This window comes from Scleropages formosus, chromosome 17 (assembly GCF_900964775.1).
Source record: "Scleropages formosus chromosome 17, fSclFor1.1, whole genome shotgun sequence".
NCBI lineage: Eukaryota > Metazoa > Chordata > Actinopteri > Osteoglossiformes > Osteoglossidae > Scleropages > Scleropages formosus.
Genome location: NC_041822.1, coordinates 700,314 through 725,000, shown reverse-complemented (window position 1 = coordinate 725,000; position 24,687 = coordinate 700,314). Strand labels below are relative to the sequence as shown.

Here is a 24,687-nt window from a genome sequence, read left to right as displayed (position 1 = left end):
CCAGGCCAGCCGGGAGACATAGTCTCTCCAACGTGTCCTGGGTCTGCCCCAAGGCCTCCTCCCAGCGGGACAAGCCCGGAACACCTCCCCAGGGAGGCGTCCAGGAGGCATCCGGAACAGATGCCCGAGCCACCTCAACTGGCTCCTCTCGATGCGGAGGAGCAGCGGCTCTACTCCGAGCTCCTCCCGGGTGACTGAGCTCCTCACCCTATCCCTAAGAGTGCACCCAGCCACTCTGCGGAGGAAACTCATTTCTGCCGCTTGTATCCGCCATCACATTCTTTCGGTCATGATCCAGAGTTCATGACCATAGGTGAGGGTAGGAACATAGATCGACCGGTAAATTGAGAGCTTCGCCTTACGACTCAGCTCCCTCTTCACCACAACAGACCGGTACAATGACCGCATTACTGCGGACGCCGCACCGATCCGTCTGTCAACCTGCCGCTCCATTTTTCCCTCACTCGTGAACAAGACCCCGAGATACTTAAACTCCTCCACTTGAGGGAGCAGCTCCCCCCTAACCCGGAGGGGGCAATCCACCTTTTTCCGACTGAGAACCATGGCCTCGGATTTGGAGGTGCTGATTCTCATCCCCGCCGCTTCGCACTCGGCTGCAAACCTCCCCAGTGCACGCTGCAAGTCTTGACTTGATGAAGCCAACAGGACCACATCGTCCGCAAAAAGCAGAGACGAGATCTCGCGGCCACCAAAACAGACACCCTCCGTTCCCTGGCTGCGCCTAGAAATTCTGTCCATGAAGATAATGAACAGAATCGGTGACAAAGGGCAGCCCTGGCGGAGTCCAACATGCACCGGGAACAGGTCTGACTTACTGCCGGCAATGCGAACCAAGCTCCTGCTCCGGTCATACAGGGAACGAACAGCCCGTAGCAACGAGCCCCGAACCCCATAATCCCGAAGTACCCCCCACAGGATGCCACGAGGGACACGGTCGAATGCCTTCTCCACGTCCACAAAACACATATGGACTGGTTGGGCAAACTCCCATGAACCCTCCAGCACCCTAGTGAGGGTATAGAGCTGGTCCAGTGTTCGACAGCCAGGGCGAAAACCGCATTGCTCCTCCTGAATCCGAGGTTCGACTATCGGTCGGATTCTCCTTTCCAGTACCCTGGCATAGACTTTCCCAGGGAGGCTAAGGAGTGTGATCCCCCTATAGTTGGAACACACTCTCTGGTCCCCCTTCTTAAAAAGAGGGACCACCACCCCGGTCTGCCAGTCCAGAGGCACCGTTCCCGAACTCCACGCGATGCTGCAGAGGCGTGTCAGCCAAGACAGCCCCACAACATCCAGAGACTTGAGAAACTCGGGGCGGATCTCATCCACCCCCGGAGCCTTGCCACCGAGGAGTTTTTTGACTACCTCAGCAACTTCAGCCAGGGTAATGGACGAGTCCCCCTCAAAGTCCCCAGCCTCAGCTTCCTCTACGGAAGGCGTGTCGGAGGGATTGAGGAGATCCTCAAAGTACTCCTTCCACCGCCCGAGGACATCCTCAGTTGAGGTCAGCAGCGCACCACTTCCACTGTAAACAGTGTTCGTGGAACACCGCTTCCCCCCTCTGAGTCGCCGGACAGTTTGCCAGAATCTCTTTGAGGCCGACCGAAAGTCTTCCTCCATGGCCTCACCGAACTCCTCCCAAGCCCGAGTTTTTGCCGCGGCGACTGCCAGAGCCGCGCTCCGTTTGGCCCGTCGGTACCTGTCAGCTGCTTCAGGAGTCCCATGAGCCAGCCAGGCCCGATAGAACTCTTTCTTCAGCTTGACGGCATCCCTTACTTCCGGTGTCCACCACCGTGTTCGGGGATTGCCGCCGCGACAGGCGCCGGAGACTTTATGGCCGCAGCTCCGAACCGCCGCCCCGACAATGGAGGCGCGGAACATAGTCCATTCAGACTCGATGTCCCCCACCTCCCTCGGGACCTGGTTGAAGCTCTGTCGGAGGTGGGAGTTGAAGACCTCTCTGACAGGGGCCTCCGCCAAACGTTCCCAACAGACCCTCACTATGCGTTTGGGCCTGCCAGGTCTGTCCAGCTTTTTCCCCCGCCATCGAATCCAACTCACCACCAGGTGGTGATCAGTTGACAGCTCAGCCCCTCTCTTCACCCGAGTGTCCAAGACATATGGCCGAAGGTCAGAAGAAACAACTACAAAGTCGATTATCGACCTCCGACCTAGGGTGTCCTGGTGCCAAGTGCACTGATGGACACCCTTATGCATGAACATGGTGTTCATTATGGATAAACCGCGACTAGCACAGAAATCCAATAACAACTCACCGCTCGGGTTCAGATCAGGGAGGCCGTTTCTCCCAATCACGCCCCTCCAGGTGTCACCGTCGCTGCCCACGTGGGCGTTAAAGTCCCCCAGTAGAACAACAGAGTCCCCAGTGGGAGCGCTTTCCAGCACGCCCCCCAAGGACTCTAAAAAGGCCGGGTACTCTACACTGCCGCTAGGCACATAAGCACAAACGACAGTGAGAGACCGTTCCCTGACCCAAAGGCGTAGGGAGACGACCCTCTCATTCACCGGGGTAGACTCCAACACATGGCGGCTGAACTGGGGGGCTATTAATAATTAATAAGCCCACACCCGCCCGCCGCCTCTCACCTTGGGCAACGCCAGAATAGTGGAGAGTCCACCCTTGATCGAGAAGAGTGGTTCCAGAACCCAAGCTGTGAGTGGAAGTGAGCCCGACTATATCTAGACGGTATCTCTCAACTTCCCGCACCAGCTCAGGCTCCTTCCCCGCCAGTGAAGTGACATTCCAAGTCCCAAGAACCAGAGTTGGCGCCCGAGGTTTGGGTCGGCCGGGCACTCGGCCCCGACCACCGCCCAAATCATAATGCGCCGGCCCCTTACGGTTTCTCCGGCAGGTGCCACCGAAGAGCGGCTCCATGTCATGGCTTCGGGCTGAGCCCGGCCAGGCCCCGTGGGCATAGACCTGGCCACCAGGCGCTCGCATGCGAGCCCCCCCCCAGGCCTGGCTCCAGGGTGGGGCCCCGGTGACCCCATACTGGGCGGGGTAAACGAAAGCCTTGATTTTTTTCTTCATAAGGGGTTTTTGAACCGCACTTTGTCTCATCTGTCATCCAGGACCTGTCTGCCATGGGAGACCCTACCAGGAGCATACAGCCCCAGACAACATAGCTCCTGGACTCATTCAGGCACTCAAACCCCTCCACCACGGTAAGGTGGCGGTTCACGGAGGGGTTTTGAGTCACCAGTTTACCTGAAACATATCTCTGAACTGTGGGAGGAAACCCATGAAAACATGAAGAGAACATGCAAACTCTACACAGAGTGAGCTGGATTTCAATCTATCACATTGCCTGGGCATTGCAAAGCACCAGTGGTATTCACTATGCCACCCTAAAATGTGGATTCAGAATACTGACATCCTGTAAGAGTGCAAACAACAGCAAGGAAAGTCCATTTTGTATAAAGGAATGAACTTCAGAAAATGTCACCCTTAAAAGCCATAGAAGAGATGAAACTGCTTCTCTTGGCAGACCTTGACCCCTCCCTTCAACCTATGATCTGCTTAGACTCAACTACCCCAGACACCATCTGAAAGTACAGACATCATACAAATGAAGGGATGTTGGAATACTATGAGAGATCTATTGGAAGATGTGTACAAAGTACAGTCTGCAATTAACAAACCACACAGACTCTTCTCCACCTTCTCATCCCTACTCTGCCTCTCTCTTCATCCTCTCGCCTTCTCACTCCCTCTCTGACGATTTTGGCTTGCTCTTCAGAGGCAAAGTCAACTCCATTAAGGACAAGATCTCAGTATCCACCTTCCTTGATCACTCTGCATCTCCCTGGGAAGTCATGTTCTCCACATTTCAACCCGTCTGAAACTGAAATCTCCAACTTCCAACTGCCACACATAGCCACCCTCTATTCCTCCGATCCAACCCTTTACCTCTCCTACATAGACATTTCCCTGGAACTCTTTTACTTCCAAGATCATCAACTCCTCGTTACCCTCTGGTTGCTTCCCATCCATCTTCAGAACTACCCTCATACCACCACTGTTAAAGATACCCTCTCTGGATCCAAACTCAGTACAGAACTTCAGGCTTGTATCCCTCCTTCATTTTCTGTCAAAAACTCTGGAACGGCAACCTGTGATCAGCTTTCTGCATTGCTCATGCAAAATGATCTCCTTGACAGGCATCAGTCTATATTCATTGTTGCACATTCTACTGAGACAGCTCTCCTGGCAGTATCAGATGCTCTCCAGCTGGCTAGAATGGCCTCGCTTTCCTCGGTCCTCATCCCTCTCAAGTCTTCAGCATTTGACACTGTTAACCACAGAATTTTACTCTCCACTCTTGACAGTTTGGCATCAAAGGAACAGAACTGAAATGGTTCGAGTCCAACTTATCAGGTACATATGACCAAATGGTCTAGTTGGGCTCCTAATCTTCCCCTCAGATTCTCTCAACTGGTATTCCAGAGGACTCAGTACAGGGTCCCCTACTCTTTTCAGTCTATACCCGTTCCCTTTGGCCTGTCATTGACTTCCACAGATTCTCTTACCGCTGCTGTGCTGATGAAACCCAGCTCTTCCTTTTCTTCCCCCCGGAGCTACAGACATTTCTTCACGCATCGCCACCACCCTCTCAGACATGGGTGCTTGGATGTATGATCACCACCTGTAACTCCAACCTCACCAAAACAGAAATCCTTCACTTCCCAGCTGGTCCATCCTCCTGTAAAGACCTGTCAAACTGGAGAACTCACTCATTTTGCATAACTCATCAGCTAAGAGACTGGGAGTAATTGACTCAAGTTGGTCTTTCTCAATATATTGAAGCCACAGCCCAGCCTGCAGACACATCCTGCATAATGTCCGCAGAATCCTTATCTCACAAGAAACACTACGCAATTCCTGGTCCAGGCCAGGGAAATATCCTGTCTCAACTACTGCAAATCTCTCCTGTCTGGCCTTCTGACCTCTGCCATCAGACCTCTCCAACTGATACAGAATGCTGCTGTATAAGTTGTGCTTGATCTGCCAAGGCATTCCCACGTATCCCCCCTCTTCATCTCTCTGCATCGATTTCCTATAGTTGCCTGGATTAAACTCAAGACTCTGGATATGCCCTACAAAACGATCAACAGATCTGCTGCTCCCCGATATCTACAAAACCTGATCATTAGCTACACCAGAACCACACTGCTTTGCTCCTCCACCTCTTCCCACTTGGTGGTCCCACGCATAAGAGATCCAAAATAAAAAGCTCAAAGATTTTCAGTTTTGGCTCTGATGTGGTGGAATGATCTCCTCCTCCAACTCAGAACTGAATCTCTCTCTCTGCATTTAAGAACAATCTCAAAACTCATCTCTTTTGGACCCTAATATCATAAGTGTATGTGTATTTTGTTTAACTTGTATGTGTTTGTTATGTTCAGTAATTTGTTTAATAATGAAAATCCTATTCGCAGCTACTTGTGTAATGTATACTGGCTGATATGGTGGCAAATGATGTGACAAATTCACTGTACTCAAGAATCATGCATCTGCACCTAAAGCTCTCCTTCTGTTCATGTAATACACCCTTTGTATTGTTCTCAGAGATGAACATCGCTTTGAAGACAAGTGTCTGCTAAATGAATAAATGTATATTTAAGAAGAGATCGGCTGATGTAGGCAAGGTGCTCATCCGGATGTTCTTTACTCACATGGCTGCACCACAAGAACTTGGGGTCTTTAATGAGGGCCTGCTCTGTAAGTTTCTTGTGAAAGAGGTCATACACCTCAGGCTCCAAGCATTCCCGAAGCTGGACTCAGAAACATACATTGGTGACAGTGCAAATGAAAATCCTGCACTACCAACAGAAATTACAAACTTGATCATATGCTACAAACCTGAATCTTAACAAATGTAAACACACACAGATCTTATACTACAGCAGATGTTGAGATATTCTTGTACTTTCCATGTGCCTATAGCTCCAGAGTGGAGTAATAGAATAGCTGTTGTAGAACCCACATGTCCTCCCACTACCTGTATATCGAGGGTAGAGAAATAGCTGTTGAGATGTTCCGGGTCGTTGATGTCAGGCTCCCAGCACACAGGACACACCATGTCTCTGATGTGTTTGTCTCTCACTACAATGGTGAAGTGTTGCTGGAAGCAGTCACAGCACACAGAGCACTGACAGGAGGTCAGAGACTGCATCTACCACAGACAGAGAAAGAGCGAAGAGCACACACGGTTCAATAATCTATAAATTAATGTTTTCGAAGAAGTCCTCCCCTTATGAATACAAGCGGGACCAGAAATGTATGTACAACCCAAAATATTGCTTTGACTACTAAGTCATAAATCAATTTTAAGTCAATCAATAAATGCTTAATAAAATGACATTTACAGGTTAAATTCTGTAACACTTTTGGATATAGCTATGATTAAAAAAAAAATCTGTAGTACCTTGTGTTATGAACATTACAGTTGTGAATTCTGAAAGATTCAAACACTTCCCCACTGATGAATTTATTTTTAGTTGCATTTTCTTCACTGTTCTATTTTCTAATATTTCACTGTTGCACGGTGAAAAATGTCCAGAGTTTGCTTTCTGCCATTAATCTGCAGCAAAACAGCAAAAAATTAAAAATGAAATGCTGCTCTGTATGTTGTGTGTGTGTGTCAGGGGCATCTTAGAGCTGCACACAATCATTTATATTCAATTAAGTCAGTATTTATTATAAATCCAGTATTTATTATAGCGCTATCTGATACTATTTCAGAAACCACCCAGTGAATAAATAACAGTATGTGTTATTATCCCTTTTGGACTGCAAACTGAAAGTGACAGGATGCCAACAGATGTGATGACACGACTGCTTCTTCTTGGCCAGTTTTGTTGTGTTCTTAGTTGCAAATAAAACACGTAGCTGGAATTTAATGTCATTATTAAACATTTACATTTTAAACACAACATACTCTCCTTCTTTAACTGCAAAGTTCGATTGTCCTGTGGAACCTGATGTACAGAAGGAGCATAAGGATGTCTAACATATAAAACACGTTGAAAAGGAGGTTTTAGAGATTACGTATCCAGCACTGTATGAGTTAATAATGAAATAAGAACAAAGAAAAAGCAAGTCTTGCAGCTAATTTTTAACTTTTGCAGCTTTATCTGTAATAAATGAAGGGGTTAAGATGTATAATTAAGCTTGTATTGATCATATATATATTGGTTGGACTTACCAACAATTTGAGTTACAAACATCCCTCGCCAAATGCATCCATAAGTTAAGGTGCAAGTGCATTTTATGACTTTTCCGTTTAATTTTCTTAAATTTAAATTACACTAGAATAAATTAATAGTAATTAAAACAAACTTTAAAATGAGTGAAAATAAAAATCTGTCTCCCCAAATTCCTACTAGTATCTGTCAGCAGTATCAGAAATGCAGGTCACATTCACTCTGCAACAGACATCAATTGTAAACAATAAATTAGTGAAGAAAATGTAATTAGAAATAAATAATCAGGAAAATGTAACATCAGGAGCCAGTGCAGTTCTGGGAACTGGTCCAAAAAGGCTTTATCAACACATTTAAGACACTTCAGTTGTACTGGAAAACTCTGCATACAGTACTGATATGTCCATTCAAAGACCACTGTACTGCAGGGAAAAAGAAAAAGAGCACAAACACAGTTCATCCTCACATGACCAAAGTAAGACGTTTGGGTCCAGCCATGCAATTCACCAGTCATTTCAAAGTGTCACATGTAATTTCTTTGAAAAGTGTATAAGTGCATAAGATGTATGTACTCAAAAGAAAAATTAGAGATTATCCTGATGTCATGTCAAATAATGGCACAGTGTTTGCAACACTTCCTCACCCAGTCTGCATTAATAAATGAACATTAAAATCTTAAAATAGTTCAGTTTAATACTAATAAAATTTTTTATTATAAACATTTTACGCAAGTAAATTCCTTTACAAAGTGATTTTGTTCTAATTTGCAATTTGTTTCCAGTTTTTTCTTCTTTTCAAAAATTCTGTGAAATATATTTTTAAAAAATAATACTGTGAGTCACTGAACAGCAAGCAGAGGTGAGGTCACACTTAAATGAGCTGGTCCAGTCACACTTGCACTTCAGTGTAAAGACAGGTACTACAGCCATTATGGTAAATGTTTCATTGTAATGTACCACTGGCAGCCTCAGACTGGTTCAGAGGTAAGTACCAGAACCGTGCCAATAGTGGTTCTCCTCTCGTGTGCCTAGGTTTTGTGCCATGGCCCTTGAAGGCAAAGCAGGGGCTGTTCACTCACTTTGCTGTGGGGAAACACAGACAGGCAGATGGGACACTCTTTGGCAAGGACCCGGCGGATGAAGTCCCGGTCGTGTGACTCCTTCACAGCCTGCACCACATCCTCTAGCGTGTAGGGCACGTCTGGGTCTTGCAGGAGTGAGAGAGCCAGCTCACAGCGCCCCCAGCTGGGAAGATCATACACGGCTAGCAGGCGCCGGCACACCTTCTAGCAGCAGGAGAGGCAAACAGGTAAGACAGTACAAAGAACGGCAGCATTGTTTGCACCCAGCACTAAAGAGCCTATTCTATCACCACTGTCCATCAAGCATAGTAAGACAAATGGACACAACCACACCACACTGGTTTCAGTTTTGAGGCAACAGGTGGTACATCGATTAAGGCACTGCAATTCTAGGTATGGTTGTTAATGACAGTTACTCAGTTTGGTAACTGGGTGCTGAAATCCCTGATCCCAGTACTGTACCCTTGAGCAAGGGACTTACAATGAGAGCTGCACTGGTAAGATGTACCTGTTGTATAAATGGGTAAATAATTGCAAGTACTAGCTTAGCATACAAATCTAAAATTGTAAGTAGCCTTGGAGAAATGAGTGACAAAAAAATAATCTTTTCATTAGCAGACTAATGGGGGAAGAGGGTTCCAGTCATTTGAGCGGTCAATCCAAAGACTACATATGTGATTTTTTTTACATGATAAGAATCTTGTTATATATAAATAAAATATTTTATTTCGCACATCTTAATTTGACAAAGTAAGACAATAAAACAGGCAGAGGGACAAAAATTACTGATTACCTTTCTGAGAGAGGAGGCTCATGCAAAGTACATAAATGATTCTTCAGAATTCTTTCAATTTCGGAAATATTTCCAAAAATATTATGTTGTTTACTGAGAGTCATGTGGTTGAAAATCACCTTAAATATTTGAACTAGAGGATTTTTTTTTAACAGTCTGAAATTCATGTCACATTTAACCAGTCTCACAAGAAAAATATTAATCATGAATCGTGATCACGATGCCATGTTGGAAGATGGTGCGGCATTTGCAAAACTTTGTTACCAAATCTGCATTTATAATAAAATATTGTTATGTTATTATTTACATTTACATTTATTTAATTAGCAGACACTTTTCTCCAAAGTGACTTCCAATGAACTCTATGTAGTGTTCTTAGCCCACACACCTTATTCACCAAAGTAACTTTTACACTGTTAGATACACTACTTACAATGGGTCACTCATCCATACATCAGTGGAAAACACTCTCTCTGTCACTGACACACTACAGGTGAACCTGAAGAGCATGTCTTTGGACTGTGGGAGGAAACCGGAGCACCCGCAGGAAACCCATGCAGACACGAGAAAAAAATGCAAATTTACAAAGCTTTATACAATCTACATATTGAAATAAAGTGATTTTTAAAAAAATCTGTGTTCTACTGGCTTTTTAAAAAAAATTTCTAGAAACTGCATTTTAAAAAAAATAACACTGTTATGCACTGGATTGCCTGATCATTCCATCAAGTCCTATGCAGATTAACTGAAATAATAAGTGTATTATTTGAAAGTAAAGGATTAATAAGCAAGCCTTAAACTGAAGTGCTTCACGTATGTATAGTAACACAAATACAGACATGTCTGCAGATACACACACACGAGGCATTCCAAGCCTCTGACCTGTTTGTCAGGGTCCCTGATGTCAATGCTGGGCAGAGGCTGGTCGCTCCACATTCGCTGGTGGAAAGACTCCAGGAGGGGGCGCTGCAGAAGGGCAAGTGCCCCACGCACCTCACCGCCGCTAAGACGCAGGACCTCCTCACACTTTGCCACATCACTGAAGCCCAAGGAATGCAGTTCTTTCACCTGCGCTCACAGCCATACAGGTGGAGACATCTAGCAATAAGTCTACATCTATCAGTGGTGGACAACCACATATGAATAAGTCCAAAAGTGCATGAAAGAATAAATGAAATAAAATAAAATATGTGAAAGACTACAGAACATTCAAGAAGCAAACACACTGATGAGGCTGGCACACTTCGGAACATTATGTTCTGTGTGTGTGTTTTTTCTTCCATTTGCATTTAGAAAAGTATCTATACTTTTTTTTCTACTGTGTACCTGGTGACCTGAAGCACTTCACTAACAACTCTGTTTAACAACAATCTGAGCGCAGCAATTAATATTCCACCTTACATCTGTTGATGAAAAAATTAAGATAAAATGAACTCGATGCTTCATTGCAAAAGGACATTCCACTGGGTGCATCCCAGAAGGAAAAATAGCACCATTTACACCTGTGCCCAGGGATGAGGTGAGCAAGAAACAGAGCCAACATGGGGTGCCTGAACTGTTGCCACCTCCAGTACCCTAATTTTAATTATATTCATTGAGTGCAGTTTTAAAATGTATTATTATTAGTTATTATTTGTTATTGTCATTAAGTGCTGTTGAACTGATGTTGACTGTTGGCTACCACATACACAAAGTGTCTCCAGAAATTTATGTTCTCCACTTGTGTCCTTAGGGTTGAAAGGGGTGTGTCCATGGTCACTGAGATACAGTCCATGCATCCTGTTGCTGGTTCTCCTCTTTTTTTTTCCTCAGTCTTCTGAGACAGTGCGGTCTTCTCAAGAGAAGCCACGATATGATAGCCTAAATCTTGTAATTTGTGCTTATAATAAGACATCCGGCCTGATTTGATTTGTTAATTTTCCTTGTGGTCCATAGTGTCATTAAAAGGTGCACTGCAGCACCAAAGGTTCCAAAGAATCTGTGTTTCTGTAAAACCAGCTGTTTCATCAACGTGTACAGTGTTGCAGGAAATACCATTTATTATTTATCGTTAGATAAAACGGGCAGAGAACCTTTCCAAGACTTTGCCTAAGGTGGGCTGAAAAGTTATGATTGGCCATACAGCTCATCCTCACATGACCGGACCAATGGCAGAAGGGGATCCAGTCATGCAATTGTATTACATGCACTTTTTTTTTTTTTTTAAATAATCTTGTTACAAATAGTACCCAAGGAAAAAATGACTAATGACCGAAATACCATGTTGAAAGATGATGCAGTGTTTACAACACTTCAGATAATGATATAAAGTGATATTTGTATTTCACTTTGACACTTTTTACATTCTGGAAATTTTTTTTTTCCAAAAAACACTACCATGCATTGGACTGTCCAGACATTCAGATACCTGAGGTCCACTTATGCGTAGATAAACTGTACAACCTACAAAGCGTAAAAGTACTAATTTCCTCACTTGTAGTCCTTACCTTGCCACGTCTGTCTTGGAGCGCCAGCTTCACTGCCTTTTCAGTGTCACCTCCTGCTGCAAGCCAGGCCTGCTTGGCCTCAGCCCGGGAGAGTTGAACACCCTGCGACATCTCAGGATTGCCATCTCCATGCGACCCAGAGCGCCCCACTGTGGGTTGCTGCTGGACAGATGCAGCCATGGCACAGATCTCATCCAGCAGGTGGGGTAGCTCCAGTCTGACCCAATCACAGGGGGCAAAACTGCTTCCCGCTGAGACTCGCAAGCTTGTGTACACCTCCTCCGGGCTCACCCCATTTCGTTCTCCTTCCTGAGAGAAAGGCATGGAAAGTCAAACAAAGACTAGCGAATAGGAGTCTTTTCTGAAACATTCACATTATCATCAGTCACTGTGTGAGACTCATCTGAAAGAACAAATAAAATTGGAGGAAACAGAAGGTATGCTCAGAGAAACTTCACCCACTCGAATGAGCTGAACCAACTTCAGACCCTGCTCTCTCATGAGTTTCTGTCTCTTCACGTCAGGGTCCTCCGCCAAGGTCACTTTAGGCTTGATAGGCGATAGTGGAACATCCTTAATAGGTGACTGTGGGAGCAGTTTGCGTGGGGTGGGGGCGGGCTCTGGGCGTGGCAAGTCACACATTTCACACAGAGGGGCGGGGTTTAAGTTGACGAAGGTGCAAAACTGACACACCCACTATATGAAGAGAAAAAAATTGAACAGGATCTATTAAAATATATAATGTAAATACTGGAATTACATCACATAACTACATACCCTCACCTGTCCATCAGCCTCCTTGAGTGACTCCAATGTAGCATGGCCTGAGTAAACAGGACTGACTGGAGGGCGAGTGGCCAGTCGAGGGCGCTCACACACCTCACAAAGAACACTGCTGCCTGCATTCACCACAGTACAGCTCTTGCACTGCCACTCTGAGACACAGCGAGGGCGAGAAAGAGAATGCAGTATGAATGCACCATAATAATCTGATTGTTAATAACAGTAGAATTGCAGTGAGAAACACTGTGGCTGGACACCACAAAAGTTTCTCAAAGGCGAGATCTCATTTATTCATTGAATGAATAGATCATTGCAACCCTCAATTAAATTATATGCATTTACCTGATACTTTTCTCCAAAGCAGCTTACATTGTCATCTACAATTTTTCACTTATTCATATAGCCAATTAATTTTTACTGAAGCAACTTTAGTGTTAGTACATTGCTCAAGAGTACTACAGCTAGGGTGAGATTTGAACGTATAATTTTTCGGTCCTGTGGTGTTAATATTTAGTAGTTATAGAAACTGTTAAGCATGGTAACTAGTAATAATTTTGTCCAGGGTTTAAGGCTGTGCTCTGTGCTATGGAATGTAAGACCATTGTGGGAGAAGCCAGCTATACCAGGGACCAGGTCAGAGGTTATCTGATAAAGGCAGGCTGTAGACATCAAGAACATGTCATAAAAGGCCGGTGGTCCTGCCTTGGCTGGAGTGAGGTCAGTTTAAGGTAAGCTGGATGATGGGGGTTGGATGGTTCAGCTTTAGGGTGAGGAGTTTTAAGAACAAAGAAGCGGAAAATTATTAGGCAAAAAGGCGGGAAAACATTGAATACATCAGTTGTAACACCCTGTAATGCATTATGTATGAGCTTGGCAAATAAAAGCAGGCGATAAAGACTGATCGGAGAGACATCCATCTGGGGCTCTCCCATCGGCCGATGTTGTTGTGAAAAGTCTTTGTGTGTCTAGGTGTGTTTCTTTCAGGGTCTCCTATGGCTGAAACAGGAAAGGGAAAGATTTCGTTCACAGCCCAAAGGCAGCAGCTCTAACCACTACACTACGAGCAGTGCCATGGTATAGAAAAACCACTTTTGTAGGACACCAATGTAGCCCCTTGCATTTCATGACCATAAACAAGCCCAATACAATAGATGCTCATCTTCTGAAAGCCACTGGGACCAAAAGTTTCTTCATAACTCAACTTGGTTATAACTCCACAGTCACTTTTACCACACTGCACTCAATTAAAGGTGAATAGAACAGATCTCAGGCACATTTTTAAATTAAAAAAAAAAAAAAAATCCTCGGGCAAAGCTATAATAAATTTTTAAGAAATACTCTAGAGCACTTCCATTCATCCATTATCAAGGACATGATGCCACATCTCATTGCTACCATCTGATATGCAGGCAATTTTAAATACAGAAATTTTACAAAATTATGATGAAAATACAATTTAAAAGAGAAATAAAGAAACTGGAAAATGTTTGTATTTTCAAAAAATCTGTTGTAACACAAGGAACCATGTTACATTATTCTGCTTCAAACAGTGTTGCAGAGCATTACACACTTGAACAGAAAGATTTGGCCCTCGAACCTGTAAAGGTTGACAGCTGCAGAGGTTCTTCCAGGGCAGCAGAAAGAGTGCCACTTGAACGGGTCCGCTCACAGCTCATGCAGAACACAGTGCGTGCTTCATTCACTGTGGTGCAGTAGATGCACTGCCACAACGTGAGGGATGAGCTACAAAAGGGAGGTGTGGAGGGAAAAATAAAACCTTGTTTCTTCCATGCATTTCTCACCTTGGAAGTTTTTTGTTTATTTTTTCCTTAACTCCTACCTGGTCATCCTCAAGGGTTTTACTGATGTCACTGTGTTTCGGATGTGGCCAGTCCGCCCTGGGTGTGTGTGGTATAGCCTGTCACATTCCGAGCACAGGCGCTGGACACAGGATGGGCAGTGAGCTGATACTGGGAATATGCCACAGATGGTGCAGTTGTCTACTCACAAAGGAAAAGAAATGCAGAGGTAGGTGGAGAAAATCCAATAAATCAGAATCCATCTGGCATAAATGGTAGAAGATAACATCATGCTCCAGGAATTTACATTTATTCATTTACCTCACCCTACTGTAACAAAGTGATCTACCAATTACAATGATTTTCCTCTTTATAAAGCTTTTTTTTTTTTTTTTTACTGGAGCAATACAGGGTAAGCACCTGTTCAAAAGTACTACAGCAGGAGGTGTCCAAATTCAGAGCTTTAACCAGTTTTCTACCAACTTTATCCTGAATTTGTAAAAAATTAAGTGGCTGTGAATAGGGTACCTGGCCAAGCAACAGATCACTACTACTATTTTACTAATTTTACTATGTGGTACACTAGGTCATAGCAGCATGGGAGAAGGAAGGATAGCATCCAAACCATCAAGATTGACACCCACTGTAAACCTTGTATGATCCCAAAAGAATCCCTGCCCTCAGAATACCCTACAGCATACACTTAATTTATATACGGAACAAATAAAAGCACCTTCTGGACTTTTCAGCCCTTTACACCATTATTAATATTAAATAATAATGACTAAGAAATATTTTGAGCTCCTCCCTTGCACTTGAAGGACAAAGGTTCTGTCACGCCCACGTCCTCGTGCCAATCGACCGCACCTGCCCCAAATTAGAGCAGCCAGGTACAAAGGAAGCCGTGCCAGCTCGTCTGGTTGAGGAACCTCATTGAGTCAACCAGCTTCTTCTGCAATAGCGAAAAAACCCCACTTACCTCTTCATTCTTCCAATCCCTTTTCATCCTTTGCCCTTCATTCCCTTTTTGCTGCCTTCTCAGTTTCAGATCTCCTGCTTCGCCCGATTGACTTAGATTCCTGTCTCATCCCAAGAACAACGTTTGCGCCTTGAACGACCAATGCCTGTCCTCGACTATGATCCTCACTTACTCCTTGTTTTGGTTTCCATGATAAGAGAACCCGCAACTGGGTCCACACCAACTCCTCGGTCTACTTCCCTCATCCCTGACAGGTTCGAATCCCACTTCCTGCTATAATACCCTTCAACAAAGTACTTATCTTCAGTTGAAACTGCAAAAATTACCCAAGTAAGCCGCTTAATATTGTGAGTCACTCTGGAGAAAAGTATAAGCTGAATAAGTAAAAATAAATCAATAGAGAGGAAAAAATTATTTGCTGTGACATTTACACATGGCTTGCTTGGCACCATGGTGAATAAGGTGTGTGGGTTGATAACACTACATAGAGTTCATTAGAAGTCGCTTTGGAGAAAAGCGCCTGCTAAATAAATAAATGTAAATGTAACATCACAGACTGAACTTTCAGTGCTTACCTGGCATAGGAATATGTGTGAGCTCTCGCCTGTGAGTGGCTCTGCTGGGGTGCCGGTGGAAAACAAGGTCACACGACTCGCAGAAGGTCATTGAGCCACAGGAAGCACAAAGGAGGGAAGGGCTGCCCCCACACAGGCAGCACGCCTCTTTTCCTTCCACACGTGGAGATAAAAATCGACATAAAGCACAGAATGAAATCGAGCCCTTGTAGTTTAGTAAGGATATTTTGATTTCGATGCATATTGGTTTTTGGGGTGTTCTGTACATAATAAATAAGTAACTACACAACAAAGGTCAGGGACCCGAAGGGTTACAAAGGGATTGGGTTTAATGAAAGATTGCTTAATTTTTCCAGCATTTGACTTCATATTTATACTGTTCATTTGACCCAAAAAAATCAAGCCAATTAGTGACAAAAAAGCAGTAAAACTGTAAAATTAAAAAGTGACAACCACTTGAAATATGTTCAAAAAAATTTATCAAAATAAACAGTGTGTGCTTACACTTGATTTCCTGTGCATTCAACACAGGGGATAAGACACATATTGTTCCCATATTTTTTTTTAAGTGATTTGTGGGTTATTTTTAGGGAAAAAATCTCCTTGAACACAAAAATATTTTTATACCGATACACAGAAAACACACTATAAAATGGTTTACCACCCACCCAGCAAAGAGCTGCTATGAAAAAAACAAAGCAACTGAAAATCATTCACTGAGTTTAAGACCCGAGTCCCTGGCTAAAGGAAATTGTGAAAAAGATGAGGCAACATAAGGGCAGTGGATGACATGGTGGTTAGAGCCAAGGCCCTTGGACTTGAAGGACCCATGTATGAATCCCACCTCCTGTTCTATCACCCTTGAGGGTAAAACATCATATGTACCTATAAATGGGTAAAGTGTTGTAAATTATTTTAGAAAAAAACATAAATAAATGTAAATGTGATGCACTTGCATACTAAATTTAGAGGATAAGTGGGCTCCGAAAAAAATCAGTTAACACTTCTGATATTCAGAGACTGACACAGAGATGAATGAATGAGGAGGGAGGTGTTCTCACTTGTGTGTACTGAGGGGCTCATGGACCCAGCTGCTGGTCCAGGGCTGGAAGCATCAGCATGGTCAAACTGGACCAAAGGCTGTGCCTCCCTCTCCCACACCCTCAGGCTGGAGGAAACATCTGTGTCCAAAATGGGCCCAGACTCATCCTTGAAAAAGAGCCAAAAATTATTTAGATTTTAGCATTGTGATCACACACCCTAACCCTGTACCATGACCCTAAAACTACCAGTGTAGTATAACTCCAAACTCTTCCTTAACTAAGGCATTTTGCCTGATATTAAACACTTACTGACAGACACACCTTCTCCTCCAGGCCAAGAGAGGGGATGATCCTCTCAAAGAACTCGGGGTGGGGGTGAACATCCTGGACAGCAGAAATGCTCCTGATTAAGCACTTGCTATTATTATGATTGAATCTTATATTTTGTCAAGGTTGAACACAAGTGGGACAGCTGGTAGTGCAGAGATGAGAGCTGCTGCTTGGGCCCTAAAGTTCACAGGTACAAATCTCACCTCCAGCTGTACAGGCGGTCCCCGATTTACGATGGGGTTTTGTTCCCGAAACCCATCATAAGTCAAAAATATCGTACATAGAAAATGAATTTAATACACCTAACACGCACCTCTGTGTGACAGACTAGGAGATGCGGATCGCTGCCGCAGCACAGCATTGCGAGAGAGTATCGCACCGCATATCGCTTGCCCGAAATCAAAATTCGAAGTACGGTTTCTACTGAATGTCTATCGCCAGCTCAATTGTAAAGTCGAAAAAATCATAAGTTGAACAATCATAAATCAGGGACCACCTGAGTACCCTTGCACAAGGTACTTACCCAAAATTGTCCAGCTGTATAACTAGGTAAAAAAAATTGTAGGTAGATTCACACCGTAAATTGCTTTGGATAAAAGTGTAAGCTAAATGAGTTAATGTAAATACAGTTCAGGATATACTACAGCAAACTGATTTAAAGTGCTCACCCACTGGAGCATTTTAACACAAACAAAAGGCAAGTCAGAGCCACCAGTCAGCCTAAAACACGTCTATGAACTGTGGATATAAATCTACACAAACAGGAAGGCGTTCAGACTGCGCTAGATTGAAACCCATATCCAAACACAGCTCAGCACATGCCACATGTCACTTTAAACAAATAACATACTCAAAACAGTTATAAACTTATTACTGATCCTGTAGCTGTCTAGTGTCTCTAGTCTCCAGTGTCTAGTGTTTAATTGTTCTAGTTTACAGTTAAATTACCTATAGCCTTTTTGTATTTATATTTAAATTTGTACATACATTTTTTATAGCATTGTGTACAACGTCTGTGTATATTATATATTGTGTATGTTGTTGTCAGACTCTGGCCCGTGTACTGCACTGTTTTGTGTTGTTTCAGCACTTGTCTGTTGTATTTATCTTTTTACATAGTGCACTTTATGTTTGTGTGGCACAGTAGTTTAAAGAGAGGGTGTGGTGGCACAGCGAGTTTGGCCGGGTCCCACTCTATGGTGGGTCTGGGGTTTGAGTCCCACTTAGGGCGCCTTACAGTAGACTGGTGTCCCATCCTTGGTGTGCCCCCTTATGCCTTGTGTTGCCGGGTTAGGCTCCGGCTTGCTGCGACCCTGCTCGGGACAAGCTGCTTCAGGGTGTGTGTGTGTGTGTGTGTGTGTGTGTAGTCTAAAGAGAAATGGAATTTTGTTCCCCTGTATGTGTAGCCCACATATAGGCAGAATGACAATAAAGTTGACTTTGACATTGACTTGACTTTGTAGCACCAGTGCTACCTGCCATGAGAGCCATCTGGACCGTGCCTCTCGTACATCAGCTGCATGCACTGTCACCATACCTTGATGAGCAGGTCCAGTTCCATGCGAAGCGTCATAACCTCCAGGGTAACAGCGGCAACCTTCCCAGTGTCAGGCTCAATTACATCATCAGGGAAGCTAAGGCCATCTGGCTGCTGATTGGTGTAGCCATAGAGACAGAGCACAGCCCTTCCTCCCTGGATGCCAGGGTGAAGCGAACACACAACTGAACATTTCAGGGTCTTATGCTGTCAGTAAAATTAAAATGTTATGTACTTAACCTGAACTGTAAAAGCATGGAAAAATGTAAGATGTGTAGTTTATTTATTAAAAAAAGTGTGTGCTACACATGCCCACAGGGCAAACAAAGAAACAGCTGTCCTGAGACTACTTGCTTTCGGTGGTACAGAAGTCACAATATATCCATCCTCTTACAGCAATGGCATCAACAGTTGCCTTGAACACGGGGTTGTTGTGCTTAACGCTGCGCCAGTACTTCGGTCTGCAGGGACTGGTCAGGTTGCAGCCATACTTCTCCAAGATATTCAAAGCAGTCGATAACCTCTGTAGGGACACCAGGCTCTGGCAAAGGAGAAAAAGAGGGGCCGACAAAGAGGGGCAAGAAAGTGATACAAGAAGGGAGAGAAATAGATTGATGAAGGGGAGATTGTTGGTTCCATTGTTCCACAGTGCTTAAAATGAGTTATCATGTTGCTCTTTATTACATAAATAAATAAATGCATAATTAAATAATCTTGTGACTGATTGATGGACAAGCTGACTCAGATTATGGCATAGGCTGACACTGAAGGACTACAGGGAGATAACTGAGGAAGCGTATAACAGTTGATAACACACTTTACTGTCACTTACATTTATTAAATTGATGCTTTTCCCAAAAGCAACTTAGAATTTAATCTATCTACACTTATTTACCCATATACACAGCCAGGTAATTTTACTGGAGCAAGTTAGGCTAAGTACCATGCTCAAGGGTACTACTGTCAGAGGGGAAATTTGAACCTGTAACATTTGAGTCCAAAGACAGCAATGCCAACCACTACAACAGCAGTCCCCACTTATTGCTTGTTATCATTTCACTGGTATACTGCTGCAATCAAAATAATTTTCCCTCTGACATTAATGAAGTTTAATTGATCCTTAAATTAAAGCACATAACTGGTATAGATATCATCTTTCAGTCCATGTCATCAATGCATGGTTTACCTCCGATCGATTGTCACCTGTACCATTACTAGTGACCAAAGCTTCACCAGCAATGTGGCAGTACTTGGCGGAGAGAGGAAGGGGTATGTTGGCTATCGCTAGCACGTCTGCTTTCACTTCTTGTGCAGAGCCTGTGGAAGACAGGTGAGCCTCTGCACGGCTTCTCATCTCATCTAGTTGGGCAGAAAGAGTCGCCATGTCTCTGTGTGATGGGGATGGGAGTACATTTAGTTGCAAGCCTGACAGCACACACACTCAAACAATCTAAGCATAAACTTGGAAATATGAAAAAGGAAACAGAAGGTCATCAGTTTACAACCCAGGGATAACCTGAAGCTCTACTGTAAAGCCCATAGCAAGGTACTTAACATGAACTGCTCCAGTAAAGTACCAAGCTATAAGATAAGATATGATAAGATACGGTAAGATAAGATAAAACTTTATCATCCTGAAGGAAGTTCTTGTGCCAGAGATTGCTCAAACAGATCAACCACAGCAATTAAATACACACACACACACATTTTCAGAACCGCTTGTCCCATACAGGGTCACGGGGAACCGGAGCCTACCCGGCAACACAGGGCGTAAGGCCGGAGGGGGAGGGGACGCACCCAGGACGGGACGCCAGTCCGTCGCAAGGCACCCCAAGCGGGACTCGAACCCCAGACCCACCGGAGAGCAGGACTGTGGTCCAACCCACTGCGCCACCGCACCCCCGCAATTAAATATAAAAGTAAAAAAGTACACAAAGTAAGAAAGCAAACTGGAAGGTAGAAAGTGACACAGCACATGATATTACACCTTATATTACATTATTATATTAAAATTTAAAAACAATTTAAAACAATTGCACATGATATTAAATGGTTATATTGCTAGTAATGTTGAAAGAAGTAATGATATTGCACATAATAATTATACAATTATACTCGATGTCTCAATGTTACCGCTTTACTCCCTACAGAAGGGGGAAGAGTTATACAAATTGATGGCCACTGGTATAAAAGACTTCCTATGGCGTTCTGTGGTACACCTCGGTGGTCTTAATCTACGGCTGAAGCTGCTCCGCTGTGCTTCCAACATGGCATGCAGGGGATGAGAGGCATTATCCATAATACTGAGTAGTTTCCTCAGCATCCTCCTCTCCGACACCTCCACCAAAGACTCCAATCCCACCCCCAAGACAGAGCCAGCTTTCCTGATGAGCTTATTGAATCTATTGGCATCGGCTGCCTTCCTCCTGCTGCCCCAGCACACTACAGCGTAGAAGATAACACTGGCCACCACTGAGTGATAGAACATCTGCAGCATGGTTCTGCAGACATTGAAAGATCGAAGTTTCCTGAGAAAGTACAAGTGGCTTAAACCTCTCTTGTACAAAACCTCAGTGTTTTTAGTCCAGTCCATCTTATTGTCTATGTGAACACCCAGATACCTGTAGTCCTCAGCAATGTCCACCTCTGTTCCCCGGATGCTAACGGGATTCGGACAGGTCTTTTGCCTCCTAAAATCTATCACCAACTCCTTGGTCTTTGTTATGTTGAGTTGCAGGTGATTTAATTCGCACCACTCCACACAACTGTCCACCACGCTCCTATATTCAGCCTCCTGTCCCCTACTAATAAAACCAACAATGGCAGAGTCATCAGAAAACTTCTGCAGATGGCAGGAGTGTGAGTAGTATCTATATATAAACTGGAAAGTACTAAAAGGTCAACTAAAGATGTGACAACCAGTGGTGGTTGAAATTCGGTCTCCAAAAGATTGTAATAAATGGAATTACCACTGATCAGAATACATACAGATTTTCATGGCACATTCTGTGGGTTAACTTTTTTATTTGTTTGTTTGTTTGTTTGTTTGACTGATTAGCTGCTTTTTTAAATACAGCATTACTGTGTCAGCTAGTATTATTAACACAACCAAAAGAATGTTAGAAACAAAGTGTACAAACAGGAAACACAAGCAGAGATGTTTAAAGGGTGCCAATGAAAAATGAAGTTTCAAATTTACATCTTACCCCTCCAAATTGTTCCTTTTGACACAACGTTTAATAAATACCACTTGCTCTTAGTGGATGAAATTTTATTTTTTACTTGTTTTAAAATATTCTTCTAAAAGGGAGTCAGACCTAAAAACATGACTGAATAATGAACGCTCAGTCACTCAGCAAGATGCCATAGTATTTCATGAACTAATTCACATTCGTGAATACATGCTACACTATAAGAAGTATTTTACTTACACACAGCTGATGGAAACATTATAAAAGTAGTAGTGACCTTTCCTAAACAGATTAGAAAGTCAAAATGCTAGCAAATTAAAATTCAAACTCACCTAATGCATGCATGCACACAGAGTTGCAGAAGCTGCTTGTCCCGAGCAGGGTTATGGCGAGCCAGAGCCTAACCCAGCAACACAGGGCATGGGACTGGAGGGGGAAGGGAAACACCCAGTGCGGGACACCAGTCCATCACAAGGCACCCCAACCAGGACTTGAACCCCACACCCACCAGAGAGCAGGCACAGGCCAGACCCGCTGCGCCACCATACCCCCGAACTCATCTAATGGACAAATTAATTTTAGTAGTGCCATGACATTGGTAGCAGGTGCTGTACTTGAAACAATTCACATATTTTAAAATGATAATTTGTTTTATATTACAATTGCTGACTGCAAAGCACAACCAAAGATCACCTAAAGTTTTCTAATAACTGACATCTAATAACATACTATTTCACCAAAACTAATTTCTGAAGGACATAGTTGTTTATTCTGAATGAAAAGAAATTAGTATTAATTATAGAATACTTTGTTATAAAGCAACTATCAGACATGTAATTATTTGTAGAAAACATTCAATTGATACTTACATCAAATGGAACAAAACCAGTAGGTAAGACCTACAAAATATTAAGCTTTCAGTTTTACTATAGCATTCACTGGCACCCTGTCTAATTGTAAACTAACTGTAATTTACCATAGGCTACACACACACACACACACACACACACATACACACACACACACATACACACACACACACATTTTCTGAACCGCTTGTCCCATACGGGGTCGTTGGGAACCGGAGCCTACAATAAAATAAATTTTTAAACTTTACAGATACATTATGACACAGGATACTAAGTACTGACACATTATCTTAATCTCTTCTTTCTCTTCTACATTTTTCACTACATCAAGGACCATGAGGGAGATAAAGCAGATAAAAATAACTGGGTGCAATAGAGGAGGCACCAGTACTACTAACATTCTCCAAAGCAACTTAGAGTGTTAAAATACCAGTTGTTTTGCCCATTTTCATTTACACAGCTGAGGGATTTTTTTTTTTTTTTTTTTTGGAATGATTCAAGCAAGAGCCTTGCTCCAAGGAGTGGAATTTCAGTCTGGCCTTTTTAAGTACAAGACTATATAGTATAAGTATAACCACTTTGCCACATGCTGCTTCCCTATTGGGCACGAAACCTGAATTGATAAAGATTGTACGTCGTGAACCTGAGCAAATCGCTTCAGCATTCATCAACACGATAAATAATGTGGCGCGCAGCGCCGTGGGTTTGGATGGGGCGAAAAAGGACGCAGAGGCGGCGTTCATTACGAACGATTTATTTGAACACCACCAGGGAAATAATGCTCTCGGTCCGAGGACCCCGTTTCTTCCAGGACCTATGCCTACAGCTAGCCTTCCCAGCCTGCTTAGCCCCCCAGGCTCGCTCCTCTTTCTCCCCCAGGCAGACGCAAACACCCCCTTTTTCCCGTGTGTCACGAAACACTAACCAATAACAATAAAACACATGATTTCCCGCTAAACACAGTAACGCGGGTCGTTACAATGATTTCCTTCACTATACAGGGATGTACGGCAGAAGGACAATAAGGTTTGATCAGGTTCGGGTGTAACATAAATTTCCCTGGTGCTGCTTAACATTAGTCGCACATACGATGAATGCAGAAGTATTACAAAAACACAAATAGAAATACAAACAGACCTGCTGAATGAATACCAATAACAAGGGAAAACCACCTACTCACAGTGAGGTGCATAATTAATAGATATGAATAACGTAATTTGATTATAGTGCCAAATGCGAGTGAATGTTATGATTAACTTAAAGTTTAAGCAATAGAGAATTTTCGACACGACAGACTCAGAGTTTAATATTCTAATTCAACATTCTGCTGATCTGAAGGGCAAGAACGCGCTTCACTACACAGATTAGGCCTGCGGTCGCCAAGCTCCTGCTAATACACCATTTCACATCTGTGTTTATGGCGATGATCGCAGGGAGAGGCGATCACTGCACGCAGCCGATCAGGACCACATTCAGGAGGCTCAAACCCCGCACACCGTATCGCATGACAAGTAACGGAAAGCAGTGTGGCCGCCGCTATCGTGAGTGTCGCACTGTTTTTTGTCCAGATGAGATACGGCGTACGCTATGCAACCTGACAACTGGCCGAACCGAAACCGCACTCGCTTACCTTGCCGTCTTTTGCCTCTTCACACCGTGTTTTTATCCTTCAAAATAATATCGTTTCATAATTCGTTCAAAAATACATGATATGCGATGACGATTGTCACAACAGCAGAAAGCAGAGCTATGGAAATCAACTTCATCAAGGCCCTCTGATTCGCTCGTCTGGAAGTACTACTCTGTTGTGACGTCAGTAGGGGGTCCTTAAGGGGCTTCCACGGTGTGTTAGTGACGGACATGACGCGCCACTCAGTGGCCCACTAGCAGGAGAACCCAAGACGTACTCGTGCTGATTATAAATTACCTCATGTTGGAGATTCTATTCAGTGTGCTCTCATGTTGGTGAAGTA

At 43.7% G+C, this 24,687-nt stretch overlaps 1 protein-coding gene across 4 annotated transcripts in view; it reads right to left on the bottom strand.

Annotated features, from left to right (window-relative positions):
* The window catches only part of rnf31 (ring finger protein 31), a 30,798-nt gene extending 6,111 nt beyond the window's left edge, over nt 1–24,687 (bottom strand). For 3 of the 4 annotated variants that reach the window (XM_018733976.2, XM_018733978.1, XM_018733979.1), the window contains exons 1-16: nt 24,345–24,687; nt 19,841–20,042; nt 19,049–19,195; nt 18,655–18,810; nt 17,097–17,171; nt 16,806–16,953; nt 15,745–15,897; nt 14,232–14,391; nt 13,989–14,134; nt 12,392–12,543; nt 12,071–12,304; nt 11,609–11,917; nt 10,005–10,190; nt 8,327–8,533; nt 6,045–6,218; nt 5,719–5,817 (exon numbers count right to left, since the gene is read on the bottom strand). In XM_018733976.2, coding sequence (XP_018589492.1) covers nt 5,719–5,817; nt 6,045–6,218; nt 8,327–8,533; nt 10,005–10,190; nt 11,609–11,917; nt 12,071–12,304; nt 12,392–12,543; nt 13,989–14,134; nt 14,232–14,391; nt 15,745–15,897; nt 16,806–16,953; nt 17,097–17,171; nt 18,655–18,810; nt 19,049–19,195; nt 19,841–20,038 — 2,544 coding nt within the window. In that variant the 5' untranslated portion in view covers nt 20,039–20,042; nt 24,345–24,687. The remainder of the gene's footprint in view (nt 1–5,718; nt 5,818–6,044; nt 6,219–8,326; nt 8,534–10,004; nt 10,191–11,608; nt 11,918–12,070; nt 12,305–12,391; nt 12,544–13,988; nt 14,135–14,231; nt 14,392–15,744; nt 15,898–16,805; nt 16,954–17,096; nt 17,172–18,654; nt 18,811–19,048; nt 19,196–19,840; nt 20,043–24,344) is intronic. The other variant, XM_018733977.2, reaches the window with a different exon arrangement.